A 22,023-nucleotide genomic window follows, 5' to 3' on the forward strand; every position below is an offset into this window, starting at 1 on the left:
TAATAGAGTTCCACCTCAAAAACCCTACAGAGCAATCAGGCTTCAAAGTCCAGATTTTGCAGAAGCAGCAAATGCCAGAAGCAAGTCACCTGTGTAATGTTCCTTTGGTCTCCTGGAGTTTAATTTATTCAATTTCAATCCTATGAAACCATATAGGCTGAGATACGGAGTTCTCTATAATTATTGAAGAGAGAAAGGCACCTCCAGAACACAATTTTATCCTAAAAAGATGCATCTCTTTCCATTCAGTAGACATGACACAGACAACCACACCAGACCAGTCATGGAAATTTTAGCTGGTTAAGGTTGCGTGCTAAGATGAATCTCATCCCCTATACTCAAACTTTGATTTACATAACCTAATTATATGCTACTCTTTCCAGACGAATATCTGGTTCATTCATTGCCCAGAACAGCCTTTTTTTTTTTTTTTAAATTAAAGAAGATAGTGTAGTAAAATTATGCCTTACACTGCACCAGCACTGAGTTGGTACCATTTATCCTCTCTGCTTTAATCTCTGTATCTTGGTTCCCATGTGTGCAATGCTGACTAGACTACCTAATGTTACGAAGAAGGTTATGAAGATAAAAATCTAAAATAGATCTAAAATACAGCATTATAAGCATTATGAAAAACCTCATGAAGAAATTAATATTCTGTGGTCAGTACAAGATAAATAAAGGGCAAATAAAGCCTGGGGCTCCATGCATGACTGAGAATTATAAAGAAACATGGAATGTGCACTGCTGGAGACACAGGGATCTTTTGGACAAACTAACAATTCCATGAGCCTTGGCAATAATGAAATCTGATTTCCTATGGATATGGGTCTTGCAGTGAATTAAATTTGATTTCCACGTTGCAAGCTCCAGCTGAAAGTGGTTGGTTGAAGCATTTTTCAGTCTCTCTGTAGGCATCTCCGTCTAATACTGTGTGAATGATGCTGGAGACTTTTCTTTCGACAGAATACTCTGCCTCTCCTCCACCCAGCACCTTATTTCAAGGAACTCCTTGGGAGCTTAACTATCTTTTCGTTTGACCAGTCAAACTAGTTTCAAATCAGCTAGCAAGTTCCAAAGGTACTTTAGGAGAAAAGGAATGGGACACACAATGTAATCTCAAAATCTTGTTGCCATAGGAGAGGAAGGTAAAGAGATCAAGGAAGGACAGAATTGAGGCCTGCTACTTCTGAAAGTTCATCTCAAATGACATCCAGATGTTAAACATTAAATGTTAAAATTAAATTCTCAACAACACAAGGAAGGCTCTTAGATGGATTTTGATTGTTCTCTGCTCAGCAGATATAAGTTTATTTAATATTATATTAAAATAAACTTAATAGTCAATTGTACTTGGGAGGTAGACAGAACCTAAGATTTGGTTAGTTTTATTGCAGTTTCCAGAAAAGGTCAAAATATTATTTTTCTTTTTGTTGGATGCAGTTTCTCTCCTTCTGTTTCTTTTTAGAAAAATAAAAATATTTAGAAAAATAGAATACTGCTTGTCATCCTTGAAACCAAACACCACCAGAGTGCAAATACTAACTGCATTCTGGGTGATACTTTTTGGTTTTAATTGCTTTTTGAAGACTGAGTCACAATTACAAATAGGACACTGGTGACCAGAAGCGTTGTTAGGAACACCTGTCATCTGTTAATGAACAGGTCTAGGCATATCTGAGACTCAGAAGAATTGTGAATAAATAAAATACTGTTGTTGTTTTTCAGCATGTCTGAGCAAACTTCTGGAATAAGCTGTATCATTAACATTAATTTCCCCTGTAGCCTTTTGAATACAATCAATTCAGTTACTATTAAATGATCGGTTTTAAAATACTGAGTTCTCAAAACCATGTCCTGATTCTTTAGCTGTTACCAGTGTAAGCTGTCAACTAACACTCAACTGTTTTAATGAGACTACCCATGTAAATTAGATCTGTACGACTGACATCCAGCATGGAATGGCTTTAGTTATCTGGATCGCTAGGATACAGATTCTCTCCCTTAAATTCAGTCCAAGTAAAGCCAAAAGAGAAGAGATAGGAAAATGTAGCCCAAAATAATGCCTATACAAACTTGCTCTTTTGTTTCTTTTGTCTGACACATTTTAATGTGTTTTTTCCCAATCCTCCATTGAACCATAACTTGTTCCAAATTTCAAGAAGCTCATATGAACTCCGTAACTCCAGACACAGATCTTCCCTGTCTCCAGGAGTGATTTCTGTACATTTAGTTAATAAAGACATGTCCGTAGTAGATGGAGAAGTGTTGTCATGGTTTGACATGACAGCCAGAGGAAGGGGCTGTAAAGATGGCTCCTGTAAGAAGTTGCTCTCCCCAGCTCTGAGCCAGACCCACTTCTGGGGCTGAGCCAATTAGACACCTCCACGATCACTTTTTAAGAAGAAGCTGGAAGAGGAGGCTTCTTCCTCCATCTTCGTCCTGTTTCTTCCTTCTTTTGTCCCTTCTTCTTCTTCTGGCTGGTGGTGGTGCAAGGAGTAGGAACACTGAGAGAAACAACCATGTGGACTCCATGGTCAGTGATGAAAGAGAGGAGGAGGTGTGCTGGAGCAGAGACTCTCCTGCATTCTATGGAGAGAACTGGTGAAGCTGAGATTTATTTTCATTTCTTTAAAGACCCCGCATCAGTGGTAGAGACTCATTTTGATAATGACCCCGTATCGGGGGCAGAGACTCATTTTGCTACAGCTGGCCCCAGAACTGTAATTGGCAGCAAGCCCTCCCTGCCTTTGTCTTAATCCACAATAACCTTGCTTATCTTTTTACTCTCATTTCGCTGGGGCCTCCGCCATCCTAATGAGGGTGGGGGTGAATGGGGGCACTGAGCGAGAGACTGTCGTGGTGCTGCTGTGCTAGCTGGGCCAAACCACGAAAAGTGTATATAAAAAATCCTAGATTTCCTCAGATTAATACGGCCTGCTGCAACACATCTGAAAATGGCCTACTGCCTGCCAGCCTGCTCCGACTATCTATCTTATTTCTGAATGAACTCCACACACTTTCTAAAAGCATAGCCCTAATAGGCTCTTCTAGGGAGGTCCTTAAAACAAGTTTCAACCCCCTGTGGGACTGGGAAAGCAATGACATGCTTCCACTGAAGCACCTCATCAATCTGGTGGTCCTATTGCAGAAGAGAGGCTAGATATCCTGCTACCTCAGACATGGGTGTCTTGGGCCAAAAGACTGTGCAAAGCCACATCACCTTTTTAAAATCAGCAAGTACATCTTTTACCACTACAGAATTGATGTAGGGCTGAAGGGATCTCAGACTGGCATCTATCATATCATTTTTTCACAGCTGCTAGTCACACTTGGTACTGCGTTTTCCCTTCTCCAGAATTTAATCGCTTAGAGGAAGTTAAAATTCAAGTACTACATTCAGATTTCACAGTTTTGTGAACAAGCAAATTATTTTGTCGAACCTGAAAACCATGATGAAACCGTATGGTAGATTTAATTTTTTTATAGTGAACTCTTTCTTATCAGGCCAGTGGCAAAACCAATTGGGCTAAAGGAGCCCTTGTTTAAATCAACAAACGCATTGTAGTAAAAATGGCAAATTATGCACTCAAGTAATAGTATGTAATGCCCCATCAGGGACAGCAAACATTCCTAGATAAGGTGAAATGTTACTACACACAAACTCGACAAAGTCTCACGGACATGTTTTCTGAACACACACACGTGCACATGAAGCGTACAACTGTATTCTCAAGCAGTTCTAATTAAAGCCATGCAGCGATAGAATATTTTCAGCATAGTCTGATTTTGTTTGCATGTCCACGCTACAAAAGTCATAAATTTTCATGATAAGTAGGAATACTAAAGTTCCACTTAAAAGTAAAATAAGCACAGGCAATCTTAACGTGAGACATTCCCAAACATCATTTCTGCACACTGCAGAGAACTCCCAGATCTTACTCAAACTCATTGTGCAGAAATGCTCACTCCACAAATATTTGTCTTTGCAGCAGTTATGATCATAGCTATTGTGTTGTACTTTTCATGCTTCATACTAACATAGTCCCTATTTACAGCAGACGTCTTTTTCAGTAACAAGAAAATCAGAGTTATCTTATTTGAGACTTTTTGCCAAGTATTCAAAGACCTGCCATTTTCCTCCTGTTCTAAATTATATTTGACTGTTGAGTTGTTGAGTTTCATTTTTACGCTGAAGGAATCAAAGCTTTTTTGGCCTTCTTTTCCTCTCCCAAAATAGCCAACTACAGTTTGTGTTACTGTATAATATGACAGCACCTTGATTTAGAAGCAGCCCAGCCCTGAGCTATTATTCTGACCATCCCCTATGGCTACTTAATCAAAACACTGCAACTTGTGACTTTGTCAGTAATTTTGCTCATTTATCTTTATTACGATTTCAAGAGTATTCGGAATGGAAGGTTAGTTTTGTATAACTAATATTGATGATGAATGGCAATGATAATGCATTGCATGAAGAACATCCATTAATGTCTAAAATAATATTCTACTGTCTAAAAATAAATTGTGATGCAAAACATTTTCAGAGCTAGTTAACAATAATTCAGTCCTACAGAAGTATTGCAGCCCTGAGGTGTAAGGACCTTTAAGCCATCACACTCAAGGTAGTTACGAGATGCCGACTCTGACAACTACAATATTGATTCTGGCACTAATTAACTCAAATCTTTAGGTGCTAATAACTTCACAAGCAGTAGTGTAAATCATCCAAAAAACCAGCTATGAACTTTGGATAAAACATTTGATTCATGATCATAAAGGTTAAACCATTCCATCTGCATGCAGCAACGTCACAGAGTGCACGTTCTGCAGAAACCTACAGGAAAATGGAGCCTTCCTTCCATAGCAGTGGAGCTACCCTACAGCTGTTAACCTCTCCCTTGGAGAAATGCGTGGGAAAGAAAATGCAGTTTTCCTGAATTTTCACCTTCTTTCTGACCTGTATTTTACCTGCTCCCCTCTTCTGTTGTTCTTTTCTCCCACAGTTTTTCTCCCCTACTTTCCTTCTCAAGATGTCTACATCTACAGCTACAGGATCCCTCCCAAATACTAACTCTATAATGCAAAAAACTCCATTGGCTGTGCTTTGTTAATCCTTTTCTGTATTTACCACCTTGTTTACCCTAACTATCTGTAAAGAAAAATCTCCCACTTTCTTTCTGCTCACTCAGAAAAGAGGCCTACCTTTTCCAGTATGTCCTCAGTCAAGACTGAGAATGCATCCTCAATGTTCACATTATCTTTAGCGCTCGTTTCAAAAAAGGGTATTCCATGTTCCCAAGCAAGCTGAAAAAGAAATGTAGGCAATGTGATGAACAGTCCTTAGGAAGAAAAAAAACACTTCCTAATACTAAGAGATAAGGAGATGTTCTGACAGCTTTAACACGCTATATAAATGCTGATTATGTAAATGTCAGCTCAGTAAAGCACTCTATACTCACCCTCAGTTTATAAATTTGGGGTAACTGTTAAAACATTCTTACTTTTGCAGTTTCAGAATGGTTTTTTTAAACTAACTTCACTTGTAAGAAAGAAGAATGAACTCTTGTCTGTCTGTCCTCAGTGTTCTGATTTATTTGGAAAATGAACCGTCTCTTAGGCAATTATTTAGAGGAAACCATGGAGCACGTGTAGAAGAGCACAGCTAAACATGTGGCAAAAAACTACAAAAACAGGCATAAGGAAAGATAAAAAAGAGATGCTCCTTTTTACCAGAGACAGAAGCACAGAGATAACAGGAAAGCAAAGAAGAGATATATATGTGGAAAATATATTATGGCAATAGGAGAAGAGAGAAAATACTTAGAAGAGCAGCATAGAATTTACATTAGTTTATTTTATTTAACTTACTCGTGTTCTCTCATTTGCAGTGTACTTCCCTTACAGATAGAGATTTGTTAGCACGAGGAACAAAATTCACAATAAAATTCATGGCTTTTTATGGCCCTAAACATCTTCTAATTTATAAGCACATGAAGAAAAACAGTTGCATTACTGTCTCCCAAAGGAGGGGGCCAAGATGGGAATAACATCTGCCAGAAAAACATAGTGGGAGAGTCTATTCCTTTTGCAATGGATCCCTTCTTGGAACATATCTGGAGAAGACAATCCCAGGCAAAGAAAATGACCTACTGCTTATAATGTACAGAACATCCTATAGTTACTGATCACTTTATGAGTTATTTGAAAGGCTCTCTGTTAGGATAAAAAGTCTAATGCTGGCAGTTACTTTTGCTTTCAATGAGCTCTGGAAGTAACAAATCAATGTTTTACAAAAATTCTGAAATCAGGCACGATGTACTCAGGGTTTTAGTAAAAATATAATAAAGATTATATTTAAGGTAGCAAAAAGTAAGCCAAATGATTTCTTTTTCAAATAATTTTGCAAGTGAAGATGAGACTTAGACTGTTTCTTGGACAGACTGCTTCATAAAGGATTTTGGAACTCCATTTGACTGCTGTGAACTGGTTTTGGTATGGCAGCAACTTGTTATGGAAAGTTAAGATCATTTGACCATTGGCAAGTGTCAATTCAAAACAATGACACACAGGGGTTCATAAAGAAAAATGCAGGCAATAACAAATACTGGGCTAATGAAGTAGGCTACCTATGTGAAAACTCTGATAAAACCATGTTAATCATGGAACCTCAGAAACCATTTGGAAAGATAACTCTACTTGAAAGGGGACTACAGGATACTGCTGTACCATATGATATGGGATCGGCCATGGCTTTGCCTACCTGAGTCTTGAAATCTACCAGTGACGGAGATTCTATAGCCTTTATAGGACCCCCTTCCGTAGCTACACTATCCTTTTAGTGCAACTGCTTCTCCTTATCTCCAACCTGAACCTCTCAAGCAATGATCTGACTTGTGTCTGTTGCCCCTTCCTGTACTTTAATGTCCATCTCTACTGAGAACTCTAATTCTGTCATTCCTCTAACTACACTTCAGTTGCTGTAGACCAATAACTGCTCCTTAGCCTCATCTTTACGCCGCTCCCTCAGTTCTCCTCATGGATTACTGGTACTAGGCTCCAGTCATCTTTGTAGCTGTCTGCTACACCGTCAGCAGTTTCTCAACACACTTCTTGAGATGGGAAAGCCAAAGCTGCACACAGTATTCCACATGGCCTTGCCAGCACTAAGGTGGGGGTAATGATCTCCCTAGATCTACCATTCGTTATCCTTCTAACATAGCCCGGCATGCTTTTAAGCAATGAGAGAACACTGCTCAGGCTGACATTCACTGTAACTTGATGGTGCTTTGCAGATAGGCATTGACTCATGCCTGGGATTATTGCATCCCAGGTGTAAATCTTTGCACTTAGTGAATTTCACGATGTTTCTGTTAGCCCAGTTCTCAAGTTTATCAACATCCCACAGAACTGGTGTTTTTCAGGGTTGACTTACAGTGTCCCAGATCACATTGATTAGTTCTTTCAGCACAACTGGATGAACTTCATCGTGTCTATGGATGCATCCAAATTTCCCTAAGCGGTTTCTAATCCACTGCTTTCTCACTGCTCCTTCCCAAACCACGACAGTACATGCAGAGGTCTGGGAGCAAGCTCCATCTGTGAAGACCAATGCAAAATAAAAAAATAAAATAAAATTAAATTAAAAATATCCTTGGGTACTTCAGCCTTCTCTGTATAATGTTACTACATTACCTACTACACCTATCAATGCACCTCCATTTTCTCAGTACATGCACAATATTGGTCAAATAAGATTAATGTATGTATTATTCTAATTCACCTTGCATACTGGTAAGTATTGTGGAAAGCAAGTCCTCTAAAAATAAAGTTAGACAGAACAAACCCCAGTAGTCCAGTATTAAAGCAGTTGCAAGCATGAATACAGCTTTGGCTACTCCCTCTCATAAAGCAGCTGGAAAGGCACATTCAAAGAACTACTTTTTTAGCTTTTGGGAGCATCTTGAATAGATCTATAAATAGAATGCCTAAATACATTTACAAACCTATAGGAATTATGCTGCTGGGAAGTGTTATATTATCCACAAGAACAGTTCGGAGATCTTGAGTGAAATAAGCTCATCTCCTACTTGCAATAACAAAATAATTAATGGCAACATCTCCTCCAAGGTGAAATTTAATTCCAACTGTTCACTTCTTTTAACTGAAAAATACTACTTCCTAGCAAAGTGCTGCTGTGACTTCTTTATGTTGAATCAGAGAGATGTGTCTGACACACTCCTAGAACTGTGTAGAATCGTTTTTTTCATTGGTCTTATACCTGTAAAACCAGGTTTGAAGTAAGGCACATGAAGATAGAGAAAACAAAAAAAGGAAGAACATTTTACTTGTCTCCGTTCAAAGAATTTGACAGGAGAAAAATGGCCACATTCTACCAATTCATATAATCATATTTTTATTTATTTTTCAGAGAAAAATACAATGTTGCTCGGGGGATGGGAGGGATGGAAGAGCCCAAGAAGACTGAGTTCAAACTTTGAGAAAAGTGAATAAAAAGCTATTAATACAATACTTCATAGTGTTAAAATTAAACATATGTTTTAGAGTGATGGAAATTATATAATTACTGAATAATTTATAGAATTACAAAAGAAAACTAGTAATGTCTCAGGAATTTATAAAGTGGCCACTCAGTTACGATGGATTGTTACAGAAATGCCAACATAGATGATAAGACTATCTAGCAGTTTTCTCTGAACAGAACAATACTTACAGCTGATACTCACAGGATAATATGAAATATGTGAGTGTGAATTATTATGTGGCAGAGTTAGTATCAAGGTATTTTCCCTTTTTAATAAGGATATTTTCTTCTTTGGAGTGAGAGGACAATGATTACTTCTCTTTCTGCAAAGAGGATCTTTCTCCAGATGGTTTAGTCAGATTCTTTAGTGTTTGTAAATCATGTTAAAAGAAGATATAGTATAACTGAAGAGTTGCCTTGCCTCAAAACACAGCAGAAATCTAGAAAGCAGAATCATTGGTGAGAAGGTAATAACTTGTTTCTGAAAAAAATACTACAGTAAAAGAAATTCTGATTGCATGGTTAAGTACACACACAGAAGAAGGAAAATGTCATGGTTAATGCAAAACCTTACTACTGCCCTCTTGTGCACATCCATCCAGCGACTCTTCAGATTCCTAGCAGTGCATTCTCTGAGTGAGAGCATGCAGTACAGAAGCATAGTACATTAACATTGGAAGTGTTTTGCATACAAACAATGAACCTTCAAGTGTTTCTACTGTAACACTGTTGAAAAGGTGATGCTATATAATTGGCAAGAAATTACCAGTGTCCTTTTCTTTCAACCCTGACTCACTGTGACTAAAAGCGTAACAGAAGGGCTCATTCCAAGTTCCAGACAACAGATACATACAGTTTGCAGTAGCAAAATTTACTACTATACAGGACACGAGCTCTGGTGACATTTACTCACTGTCAAAATTCCTTCTGCCATATACAGCTCCGTGATTTTGGTTTTCAGTGTAATTTGCCATCGTCTTTAAAGCAGTACTCCCCACTTAACACCAGTTCTTCCCCTACACATAGTCAGCAGGTATAAACTGTACTGTAGTATCAGCTGCATGACACATGTACATATCCAGGGGAGATGGATGTTCCCTAAATGTATCTCTCCAGTACTATTTTAGGGCTATTCACAGGCAATGCAGATCACACTGCAGAGGCCATCAGAATAGTTCTTTATAGTCAGGTTGAGAAAATTTTTGATGGGTGGTATCAGAAAAATTACGCAGAGTGTATAATTGCATTATATTTTAGTATTCCACATTAAACTAGTACTCTGAAGATGCAGATTCTAAAACATTTTTAGTTTAAAATCAAAATACCGTATTTCTATTGTAATACCTAAATGTCTTAAAGTACATTTTAACCTTTAAAATAAAAAATAGTATTCTGAAGAGATCAGCTAGGAGCTGCTTAATGTATTTCTGCTCATATTAAAAAAAATAAAACTCCAACACTCCAGACCTCTGCAACTGTTCTTCTGGGGTAATTCCTAATAGAATTTTTGAAATTCAAGAGCTTTTTACCATTTTCAGTGTAACAGCTCTCAGTGACATAATAAGATACTCAGGAGAACCCAAAGAAACTACCAGTGATACCTTTTCTCCTTTTTGTTTTGGAACTACACGTTCTGATTCCTTATCACACTTGTTGCCCAACAGTATTACGTCCACTTCATCACCTGCTTTCTAAAAGAAAACCAGCATTAATACGTGTCAAGTAAGGAAAAAAAGCAGCAACAAAAGTCCTTCACCTTCAGCTCACGCTAACCTTCAACATTGCCTCCTTGAAAGTAAAGACTAGATTCTGTCTTGACCTTTTCATCTGTGGAAACATTTACCATCAGTTACTGGGATTTGGAAGAAAACAGCAAGACTGCAAAGAGCAGAAAAAACCCACTTAAAAGTGCAGGGCACAATTTGCAACCCCTTTCATAAGATATAAAGTATATGGTGCATAGGCACCATCTTCTGATGAATGATCCATCCTGAGGCTTTAAAGTGACTGGAAATGCCCCAAATTCACAGAACACTGCCCTCCCTAAAATAATTGGTTCATGGACTAGCATATTAGGCTGGTCTACCTCCAGCACTCATAAGTTAAAAAGAAGGAATTTGCTGCACCTGAAAGAGCACCTCTCTGTGCTTCACTTTTGCACAGACAGTAAAATTGCATTCAAAGAGTTCAAACTCAACATAAAAGTTTGATTATTTCAAGACACTTGGAAGAAGGCAATAGATTTTTAATGAAGTAAAATTTTAAAACCTCATTGATTTCAAAAGGAAGAAAAATCTAGCTTTTTGACCTTGACTCCATCCTTTGTTCCACTAATCCAGTTACATACATGACGACTGTGAAATGCAGTGGGTGCTTTACACAAGGTTTTGCTTTACACAAAGATAAGCTATTGTAACTATACATGACTGGAATAACGACAAGGAAAAAGAACAGTTCTGCAATAGCATATGAATTTGAAAACTGACGTTTGTTGTGAAAACCACAATATTTAAAACCACTTTGATGCTTAAATGGAAGAACCTGAGGGTCTCAGTCTAGAGACAATTTAAAGCTAAAATGGTCTGATCCCACTGTGAAAGCACACACTCACGCAGCCTCTCCAGTGACTCAAAAACCCTGGTCTTAGGCTGCAGATCTCTCTACAAAGACATTGATGAAACCTCTGATCTCTGTCAAAGTCTAAATTTTTACAACTTTGCCATAAGACAAAATCAGATACAGACAAACTTCTTTCCCAGGGATCGTGCACATGGACACATGTATCCCCCTTCAGGAAAATGCAAAGAGAAACCTCTATTCATTAAAGGCTGAGAGAAACATTATTTTTTGTCTCTTTGCACTTTTTTAACTAAGTTGCTTCATTTGAAGAGTACAGCAGTAGGCATGATTATTATTAGGAACACTGTTTCTTTTTTTTAATCCACTCTCATTTTAGAGTCACCTAATCTCCTTTCATACCCACAGCTGATTATCAAGATAATGTAGTATTAAAATGAAGTAAGGTCATCATAAGAGTACAAAGTACAGACCTAAAATAATACATGTCTTACCTGGATTAATAGACAAAAATGTTGGCCATTTCAGAAGCTTTATTCATTAAAGTCAATGGTTCTCCTACATAAATTTGCATACATCAGTCCCCAAAATAGGGTAAATAGACAATTTAACCTCATCACATAACCAACTTTTTAGGATTGTATGTAGCTGAAGGTTTCACAAGTGACATTTGACTTCAATCTGAAGTAAAAGGTGAAAGTGAAACATTAGCACACATCCTGTACAAAACCATGAAATCCATTCTGTAAAGGTACTTCTGTATAAACAGCACAAATTTTTGCAGTACAAGAGTTCTTTCTAAACACCTTCAAATGCTAACAAAATTTAAAGGGCATTAGAGATACAAGGTCAGAAAGTATTTATTTCAGCAAATAACATTACTTCTACATTAATATGATGTAATAATGTGTCTTCACTTTGACTGGATCCTCTGCCAAAGCACTGCAAGTACTCCTTTTTTGAAACACGGTATCTTGCAGTTCCTTGCTTTTAGAAAATTAAAGAATATACACCAATTGATGTGCATTTTAAATTTTGAATCTTGATTATATAGATCAAGTCTTAAAAAAGAAAAAAGACAATATGACCAGGCAGAAGTTTGACCATGTGCTCAGCTGGTATATTAACTGCAGAGGTGCACTGATTTCAGTTGGCCAAAAATATGGCTTTTCAGTGCTTCCAAAAAGCTCACTGTGTATTTTCATCCCCTTTTATTTATAGCTCAGGAATAAGCTTTCCAAATGCAAAATCTATAGCTAACAGAGCATAATTATTTCACAGTTGTTAAGATGCTATTATGCAAGTCAGCACTGACTAAGCTAACAGAGTCAGGAAACATTTTTTTTCCCATGTCATAGAAAAGTACTATTAAAAATTACATCCATTTCATCAAGGCAAAAAGAAAGATTTATTTTGAGAAGTAAAAAAAAAAAGTGTTTTGCTGTGTTATCTCTACAACTCATCCAGATTTTTCATTCACTCTCTTCTTACTGAAAGAAATAAAAATAATCTGAACTTGGAGATTTTTTGGTAATTTAGCCTATTTTTATTAAACATCCAAACACGAAATATCAGCATTATATTTCTGTCAAAAAACTGGAGTCAAGACTACCCAAGTCTACTTGAAGAGTGTGAAGCTGTCAGGTTTCAGAAAAATGTCTTTTTCCCCCGTGGGATTCCCTGGCAGCTGGAGCCCGGCTGCTGTGAGTGGTGGCACCGGAGGGCACAGCGTCAGAGCCCCAGAGCCAGAGGTGGACACGACTGGGCACATCTGACTCGCTAACCCGAACACAGTGATGCGCTGGGGCAACCTGCTGTGATAGGAGCCATCTATCCACACCTGAACTCATTACAGTACTGCTCAACTTCCATCCAACCTGTGCACCCAACCAGGTAAATACCCTACTCGTTGACTATGTGGCTATTGGAAGACATCAAGAATGCAAAAGGGAAAATATTTTGCTCACACCTTTTGCAGGTAATTCTCTTTCTTTTGCCCCTATGTTAGGTCTTTTTTCTGCACTCATTCTCATTTTGCAAGGAACTCTATTTCACAGAAGTGCTGTGAACTGATGTGTCAAAAGTAGCACGGATGCTTTTACTGAAAGAGAATTATGTCATATTTGTACTTACAGATTATTGCGAGAAACAATCCCCTCAGTTTTTACATGACGAGCACAGATTCTACCGTGAATGGCTGGCCTCATCCTCCCCTGCAACAAACTGAGTATGATAACCCAAAGCCCACTCAGGCTCCCTGTTGTATAAAGCTAGCTATCCAGAATCACCGCCTTGTCTCTCCATCACATTTCCAAAGTGTAGCTGTGTAAGGCTGCATGACTTCGATACTCATTGATTACAGCTTGAAAAGGGAACAGAAGTTTGTTTGCAGGTTGAAACAGTGAAATCAAGAACCTAAATCTGACAAATACACTATGGTACTGCTTAATTATCTTGTATCTGATGAAGAAATGTAGCACTAATATAATTTTTCAGACTTGAAGTCAGAAATATGTATGGTCACACAGCAAGATGAAGGCAGAACTAGGGAAGGCCATAAGTCTGGGAAGTTTCTTCCTCTACTCACCAGACAATGACACTAGAAACTGATCCTTTGTATTAATGAAGAATACTTTGTCCCTACAGTCTCTTTGACAGCATCACACAGGAAGTGTTCCCATTACGATTCCTATACGTATGTCTCTTTCCATGTACTTTTTTAAGTGCCGCATGACTACTTCAGTTACAAACACCAAGTCTCCAGGACTTCAGTGGAATTGTACAAATGACAGATTGTCTATTAGAAAACTTAGAATTGATTAGATATAAACCAGCTGACCCTCAAACTAGTCTAGTATTGGACATAAACAAATTTATCAGAGCAACAAGAATTTTCAGTTCTAATCAGTTGTGACAACAAACCCATCTATCAACTGCAACAATTTGACCCTTTTGGAACCAAGCTCACCCACCTGAAGAAGAAAAACTCAGAAGGGCTTGAATTCAAGCTAATTTACATTTGTAAAGCATTCTGCTGTGGTGCTTTTATTTAAGTATGACACAGAAACCCTGACCAAGAGTTTGGGTTTTTAACTATCAGATGCATCTAATATACAGAAGCAGAAGAGGTCACTATGGAAAAATGGCAATAAGCCATTATAGCCATACATTTCAAATCCTGGGTGAGGTGTCACTTTTTTCAGACAGCACAAACAGGAAGCTAACAGAACACTAAATTATGTCTCTAAGACTTGCTACTGCATGAGAAAATGAATCTGTCTTCTTCATGAAAAGCAAAATTTTTTAACTAGGAGAGAATTTCTAGCAGATGATTAGGAACTGGTAATGCCATCTTTATGCCACATGAGGAGACTAGCACAATGAAAACCAGTCCAATGTAGTTAAAAGAAAATCTAGGACCTACCATCTATGTCAAAAGTTTCTGGAGACCCAGATGCCACGTGTGAATCATGGAGTGACTTAGGTTGGCAAAGACTTCTGGAAGTCATTTTGTCTAAACACTTGTTCAAAGAAGGGCCAACTTCAAAATCAGGTCACGTTGCTGAATTGATTTTTAAGTATCTCCCTCCAGATCCCATCTGGGCACCTGTTTGAGCACTTGACCTATTTTGAGGAACTTTTGCCCATATGTTAGTCGCAATCTTCTTCAAAGCATCCTCAGAAGAACTGTTTTCTGTAAATGGATTTGATACATAGTTACTTGTACTTAATTTTTAAAGGCTAAAGAGAATCAGTCTTTCAGAACAGCTGCACACAATAGCTACAAAGTCATGTCAGCAGATAAGAGGAACACCTTAGCGAATTGGACATTCCCCATAATCCTATGAATAAAGAATGCTTTCAGGTTCCCAAGTAATTTTCCTGCAATTATCATGCTCTCAATGAGTGTATTATAAATCCAATATACTTGTATTGGATTTGTTAATAATGTCCTAAGATATTAATCTGTGAGTTGCTTTTCTAGTAAGCTTTTTTAAGCACAGTCATGTCACTTAGTTTCCTCTACTTCTAAATACAAATATTACAATACAGATACGGCAGCATATGTATGTTTTGAACTCCCTTGAACAATAATTCATGTTTAATAGGAAAGTTGCTGCATTCCACATTTAAAATAATTGAAATACAATGGGAACATTACTGGTAATCTGACTGTAATAGCATTGACTGGCTAGTTTTTATTAAATCAATGGATTTTTTATGAATGCTAAATTGCCTAATTGTTATTTTCAACCGTTGTAAAAATAGTTTAGTACACTGAAGAGATTTTTAAAAAACTTGCTGTATAAAATCTCTATGTACATAGAATTAAAAAATGAGAGCCTAAGGTAGTAAACTGAATTGTCTCCAAAACATCCTGTTTGATTTATTCAGGTGCAAGCTTTATGTTACCTATTAGTCTGGTGTTTCATGAAACCTCTACCTCTTTATCATTTCATTTATTTTTTTTTTTCAGTGTCTGCCCTTGTGCATTTTAAAAGGATGCTGTACCACAAGCCATTCTGATACCGGGCATTTGTGGTGAATTAAATACTGGTTTGCACTCACAGACCAAAGCAAATGCAGGGAATGTCACCGACTTCCAGCGAGCAATTAATTTTCATGAAATGCCCCGTGTTTTAACAGTTATTGCTTAAAAACACTTCTTTTGCAATGAATGGCCCCATACATTTTCACCAAGACACTTCAGAAATTGATACCCCACTAGGACTGAATTAAATTTTTTATTATTATCTAGCTAGATTAGAACATTCGCTAATTGGTAGTTCTGAGATTGGTACAATCAATCATGCAATTTACATTCCCAGAAATTGTTTTAAATTGAGGGGGGGTTCCATTTTTAAATTTTAAGCTAACAAAATACCTTCAGAGGTTAAGATTAAACAGTCTAAATATTAATAGCTTTGGTAGGTTTACACAAAAGCTTTTAAGTGTCACAAACAGAAAGCAGACTCATGCAGGTGTGATTTCTTTATTGACTTAAGCAGCTCTAAGCCTGCTTGGTGGCAGCAAGAGCTTGTCCCATCCTTCCCTCCACTCCAGCCACATGGTCCTGACACGTTTTTTGTATTTGTGGTTGCCATTGTAGCCCAATGAATCAACCATCCTGTTGACCTAATTAATGGTAACAGCTATTTGAAGGCAGTATGAAGGTAGGACAGTATTTTATACTTTAAACTCATAAGTCAATGGGTCCTGATGGGATGCATCCAAGAGTGCTGAGGGAACTGGCTGATGTGATTGCTAAGCCTCTCTCCATCATTTTGGAACAATCATGGAGGACAGGTGAGGTGCCTGAGGACTGGAGAAAGGCCAATGTCACATCAGTCTTCAAAAAAGGCATGAAGGATGACCCGGGAAACTACAGTCTGGTCAGCCTCACCTCCATCCCTGGAAAGGTGATGGAACAACTCATCCTCAGTGTTGTCACTAGACATAAGAAGGAAAAGATGGTTATCAGGGGGAGTCAACATGGATTCACCGAGGGGAAATTCTGTTTGACCAACCTGATATCCTTCTATGAGTGCATAACTGGCTGACTAGATGAGGGGAGAGCAGTGGATGTCATCTACCTTGACTTCAGCACAGCTTTTGACACTGTCTCCCATCACATCCTCATCAGAAAGCTCAGGCAATGTGGCTTGGACGAGTGGACAGTGAGGTGGATCGAGAGCTGACTGAATGACAGAGCCCAGAGGGTGGTCATCAATGGCACAGAATCGAGTTGGAGGCCTGTGGCCAGTGGAGTTCCACAGGGATTGGTTCTGGGGCCAGTCTTGTTCAACATCATCATCAATGACGTGGATGAGGGGACAGAGTGTACCCTCAGCAAGTTGGCTGATGACACCAAACTGGGAGGACTGGCTGGTTCCCCAGAAGGCTGTGCTGCCATTCAGTGGGATCTCGACCGGCTTGAGAGTTGGGCAGAGAGGAACCTCATGAGGTTCAACAAGGACAAGTGCAGAGTCCTGCATCTGGGAAGGAACAACCCCCTGCACCAGTACAGGCTGGGGGTCAAACTGCTGAAGAGCAGCTCCGCAGAGAGAGACCTGGGAGTCCTGATTGATAATAAACTAAATATGAGCCAGCAATGTGCCCTCGTGGCCAGGAAGGCCAATGGCATCCTGGGATGCATCAAGAAGAGTGTGACCAGCAGGTCAAAGGAGGTCTTCTCCTCCTCTACTCTGCCCTGGTGAGGCCTCATCTGGAGTCCTGTGTCCAGTTCTGGGCTCCTGAGCTCAAGAGGGACAGGGAAGTGCTGGAGAGAGTCCAGCGCAGGGCCACCAAGATGATCAGGGGACTGGAACATCCTTCATATGAGGAAAGGCTGTGGGAACTGGGGCTGTTTAGTCTGGAGAAGAGGAGACTGATAAGAGATCTTATTAACATTTATAAATATCTAAACAGTGGGTGTCAGGAGGTTGGGACATCCCTTTTTTCTTTTGAAGCTAGCAATAGGAAGAGGGGTAATTGGGTGATGCTGGAACACAAAAAGTTCCATTTAAACATAAGAAAAAACTATTTAACTGTGAGGGTGAGGGAGCCCTGGCACAGGCTGCCCAGGGAGGGTGTGGAGTTTCCTTCCTTGGAGATCTTCAAGACCCACCTGGACATGTTCCTATGTGACCTGGTCTAGGTGGACCTGTTTCTGCAGGGGGGTTGGACTAGATGCTCTCTAAAGGTCCCTTCCAACCCCTACCATTCTATGATTCTATGAAATCTATATATATACATGCACACGCACACACATACACAGAGTGATTGCAGAGTGATTGCTTGAAAGATGCAGATGTGTATATACACGTGTTTATATATTTAAAGGTGATATGGATGGATAAGCTACATTTTGAGCTTCAGATAACGGTAAACCTACTAGCAACCTGTTCACAAGTTTAATCTTAGCTCATCATCAAACTGTACCACCAGCGACATATCTAGCCTTTGTTTCTTTGTCTATTAGGACAACACAGTTTTCTTAACAAAGCAGTCAAACAAGTGTATTAGTTTGAAGCTCTGCAGACAAGCCAGTAACAATATTGTATCATGAAATCTCCTCTGCAACTCAGGTTAGGCTCTGCTGCCACAAAGACTTTGAAGATGGCACTAAGGAGAAGGATAATGACATGCTAGGCCATCACAGTAATGCTCTACCAACAGTTTAAGATAGCTTGTGTATATGTTATTGGATATATGACCATTAGATCATGAATTCATCTGTATTCTGAAGCTGTGAAGGGAGAAAAGGACATGTTTAATGGTTTTATTTTGAGCCCACTTTCCCAAGTCAAACTCCCCCGTCCATCATTACATGTTCCTACCAATTCAGAGAGTATTACAAAAACTGCCCGAATGATGACTTCATTTTGATCAATGAGGAGCACAATCTTGCTTGGGTTCTTACATAGGCATACTAACTTACACAAGCATGCTGACTGCAAACCTTCATGTTACTGCGGAGGAAAACCTCATTGCTCTCTACAGCTTCCTAAGGAGGGGAAGTGGAGGGAGGTACTGATCTCCTCTCCCTGCTAGTCAGTGACAGGATATACGGGAATGGTTCAAAGCTGCATGAGGTAAGATTCAGACTGGACATCAGGAAGCATTTCTTTACTGATAGGTCTGTCAAACACTGGAACAGGCTTCCCAGAGAGATCAATGCCCCAAGCCTGTCAGCATTTTAAGAGGCATTTGGACAATGCCCTTAATAACATCCTTCAACTTTTGGTCAACTCTGAATGGGTCAGGCAGCTGGAGTAGACAATTGTTGTAGCTTCCAGCTGAACTATTCAATTCCAAATCTGACCTGTCTCTACCTAACAGAGAACACATCAAGACAGACTTAGCGAGAAATACTCAGGGTACTGGGTTACATGCAGCTGACTGATCTGATGTCTAATGGCTTGCCCATTCCTCTCTTCCTGGATCCTCCCTCACATTGTTCTCATACATTCTTCTCCTCACTTTTCTACTCCAACTTGTTTATCTTGTGCCAATTCCAGTAACTGTCAGACCTTTCTATGAACCTCTGAAGACTCACTGATGCAGCAGAAAACCATACAACTGGCTTTGCTGTATTTGTTTTCTACCACATTAGAAAGTCGGAGTAAACTTCAAAGGGCTCCGACAAGTTCCAAAAGAAGCACAATGCGAGCCAATGTTGAGAAGAGGGAAGGGAGGTAAGATCATGCTTCCTGTCTGGCAGACATACGCTGCTGAAATCACCTCCTACGTCACATGAAAGCATGCGCTGCAGTATCACGAGCACTTGAACTGACTGACAGCTCCCTGCTATTGCAAAAATGGATTCTCCTGTTCCTTCCCCAGTTCCTCCCACAGCATTCTTCTGGAGAAAGTGGCTGTTGGATAGATGTACTCTGAGATGGGTGGAAAACTGTCTGGATGGCTGAGAGTGGTGGTGAATGGAGTAAAGTCCAGTTGGGGGCCGGTCACCAGTGGTCTTCTCCAGGGCTCAGTGCTGGGATTTGTTCTGTTTAACATCTTTATCAATGACCTGGATGAGGGATCAAGCACACCCTCAGTAACTTTGCAGATGACAGCAAGCTGGATGGCAGTGTAGACCTGCTTGAGGGCAGGAAGGCGCTTCAGAGGGATCTGGACAGGCTGGAGCAATGGGCTGAGGCCAACTGTGTGAGGTTTCACAAGGCCAAGTGCTGGGTCCTGCACTTGGGCCACAACAACCAATGCTACAGGCTTGGAGCAGAGTGTCTGGAAAGCTATCCCACAGAAAAGGACCTGGGAGTGTTAACTGACAGAGGCTGAACATGAACCAGCAGTGTGCCAATGTGCCCAAGGCCAATGCCAACCTGGCCTGTATCAGAAATAGTGTGGCCGGGAGAACCAGGAAAGTGATTGGCTCCCTGTACTTGGCACTGGTGAGGCTGCACCTTGAATACCGTGTTCAGTTTTGGGCTACTCACTACAAGAGAGACACAGGTTCTGGAGACAGGCAATAATGCTGGTAAAGGGTCCAGAGTACAAATCTTACGAGGAGAGGATAAGGGAGATAGGGTTGCTTAATGTGGAGAAGAGGAGGTTGAGGGAGACCTTATCACTTCACCCAGCTACCTGGAAAGTAGGTTGTAGGAAGCTAGGGGTCAGTCTCTTTGCCCAAGTTACAAGAGATAGGATAAAAGGGAATGGGCTCAAGTTGTGCTGGAGGAGGCTTAAGTTAGGTAACAGGAAAAATCTCTTCACTGGTAGGGTTCACTGGAACAGGCTGCCCAGGGAGGTGGTAGAGTCACCATCCCTGGAGATATTTAAAAGACACGTAGATGAGGTGCTTAATGACAGAGTTTAGTGGTGGATATGGCAGTGTTAGGTCTACAACTAGACTCAATGACCTTATGGGTCTTTTCCGATGTAAATAACTATATGATTCTTGAAACCATACTCTTGAAGAGAACATTTGGCAAGGATGAAGATGATGTTTCATTTGTTTCTTTAGATTCTCGGGATGAGGTAACTACACTAAAGTAATGAAACAAGTAAAGGGAAATCACTGGTGCTAATATGGAATTTTGACATGGAAGCCAATTAAAATCCTGGGATGAATTCAGGGAGACTGGTTTGTAAGTAGCTACACCATTGACAAAAGCATCATAACTCAGCCTGTGCAAAACCTACATTGTATCTACATTGTATTCCTGAATCAGATAACAACAGTCTTACTGTCATACTGTGTGCTGAGTTAAATGTAGGAAATTCTGTTTATAAACATATAGCTCAAGGAACAAGAATAAATCTCATGGAATCATTTAAAATATTAACTGCAGTAACTTGTTAACTACCTTCATTAGGAGATAAACCACTGTTAGACATGTTTACCTCATGTATGTCTTTCATCCAGCTTGTTATATTTTGAAAACTGTCCAGATTTGTTATGTCATATACAAGAACAAAGCCCTGTGCGCCACGAAAGTAGCTAGTACTGAGTGTATGGAATCGTTCCTGGCCAGCAGTATCCCTGAAAAAAAATGTAAGAAATCATACACACACACACAAACAAACAATAACAACAAAAAAAAAGATGATCAAACTGCAGAACCCCCCCAAAAAATCACTTAAATTTTAAGGTGTACCCTAACATGAAAGGAACAACAAAAGGTAAGAACAAAAGAAAAATCTGTGCATCAGACTTAGCAGTGAAAAAAATACACTGGAAACATACTCTTGTATAATACAGATCTACTAGGGAAGCTAAACCAGTGAGTGCTTGCTGTCTGACTATACCTTCAATGTCACCATTGCTTCTTTACATACAATTAATTGCTAAGATTAGTATAACTCAAGTGATAAAAAAAATCTGGAGTGCAAGTACTGCAGGAGGCAGATCACATCCCATATTCTGACAAGTCCTTCATAAAATTGTGACACAGACGGTAAGCTGGTTTAGATCAATGGTAAGTTTTGGAAAAAAAGCCATAAAATACAGGGATGCAGAGATTCTTAGATGTAATTATGCCTTAAGAAAGCTGTAAACAAGCCTTCAAGACTTTTGTATTAAAACCTTAGAGAATCATAGAATCGTTGCAGCTGGAAGAGACCTTTGAGGTCATCGAATTCAACCTTTGTCCCAGATCTATCAACAACTAGACCACTTCCCTAAGTGCAACATCCACCTGTCTCCTAAACATCTCCAGGGATGGTGATTCTACCACCTCCCTGAGCAGGCCATTCCAATGCCTGACGATCTTTTCAGTAAAACCATGAGACGGAGTAACTCCAGATCTAATACTGGTCTAATGTTGCATAAATTATATACAGACTTACTTCTCGAGAAGTTAAATACTGGTAAATACAGGTAAGCTTCAGTATTGGATGCCTGGTGAGATGGCTGTCAGCAGCCCTACATAGCCTTA

At 39.4% G+C, this 22,023-nt stretch overlaps 1 protein-coding gene across 4 annotated transcripts in view; it reads right to left on the reverse strand.

Moving 5' to 3' along the window:
• LOC133625306 (ras-related protein Rab-10-like) overlaps positions 1-22,023 on the reverse strand; it is a 35,325-nt gene that overhangs the window by 5,940 nt on the left and 7,362 nt on the right. For 2 of the 4 annotated variants that reach the window (XM_061995111.1, XM_061995110.1), the window contains exons 3-5: positions 20,990-21,128; positions 10,147-10,236; positions 5,206-5,307 (exon numbers count right to left, since the gene is read on the reverse strand). In XM_061995111.1, coding sequence (XP_061851095.1) covers positions 5,206-5,307; positions 10,147-10,236; positions 20,990-21,128 — 331 coding nt within the window. Of the gene's footprint in view, positions 1-5,205; positions 5,308-7,435; positions 7,600-10,146; positions 10,237-20,989; positions 21,129-22,023 lie in introns of those variants that run through there. The other 2 variants (XR_009818616.1, XM_061995112.1) reach the window with 2 other exon arrangements.

The sequence above is a fragment of the Colius striatus genome, chromosome 4, assembly GCF_028858725.1.
Source record: "Colius striatus isolate bColStr4 chromosome 4, bColStr4.1.hap1, whole genome shotgun sequence".
Lineage (NCBI taxonomy): Eukaryota > Metazoa > Chordata > Aves > Coliiformes > Coliidae > Colius > Colius striatus.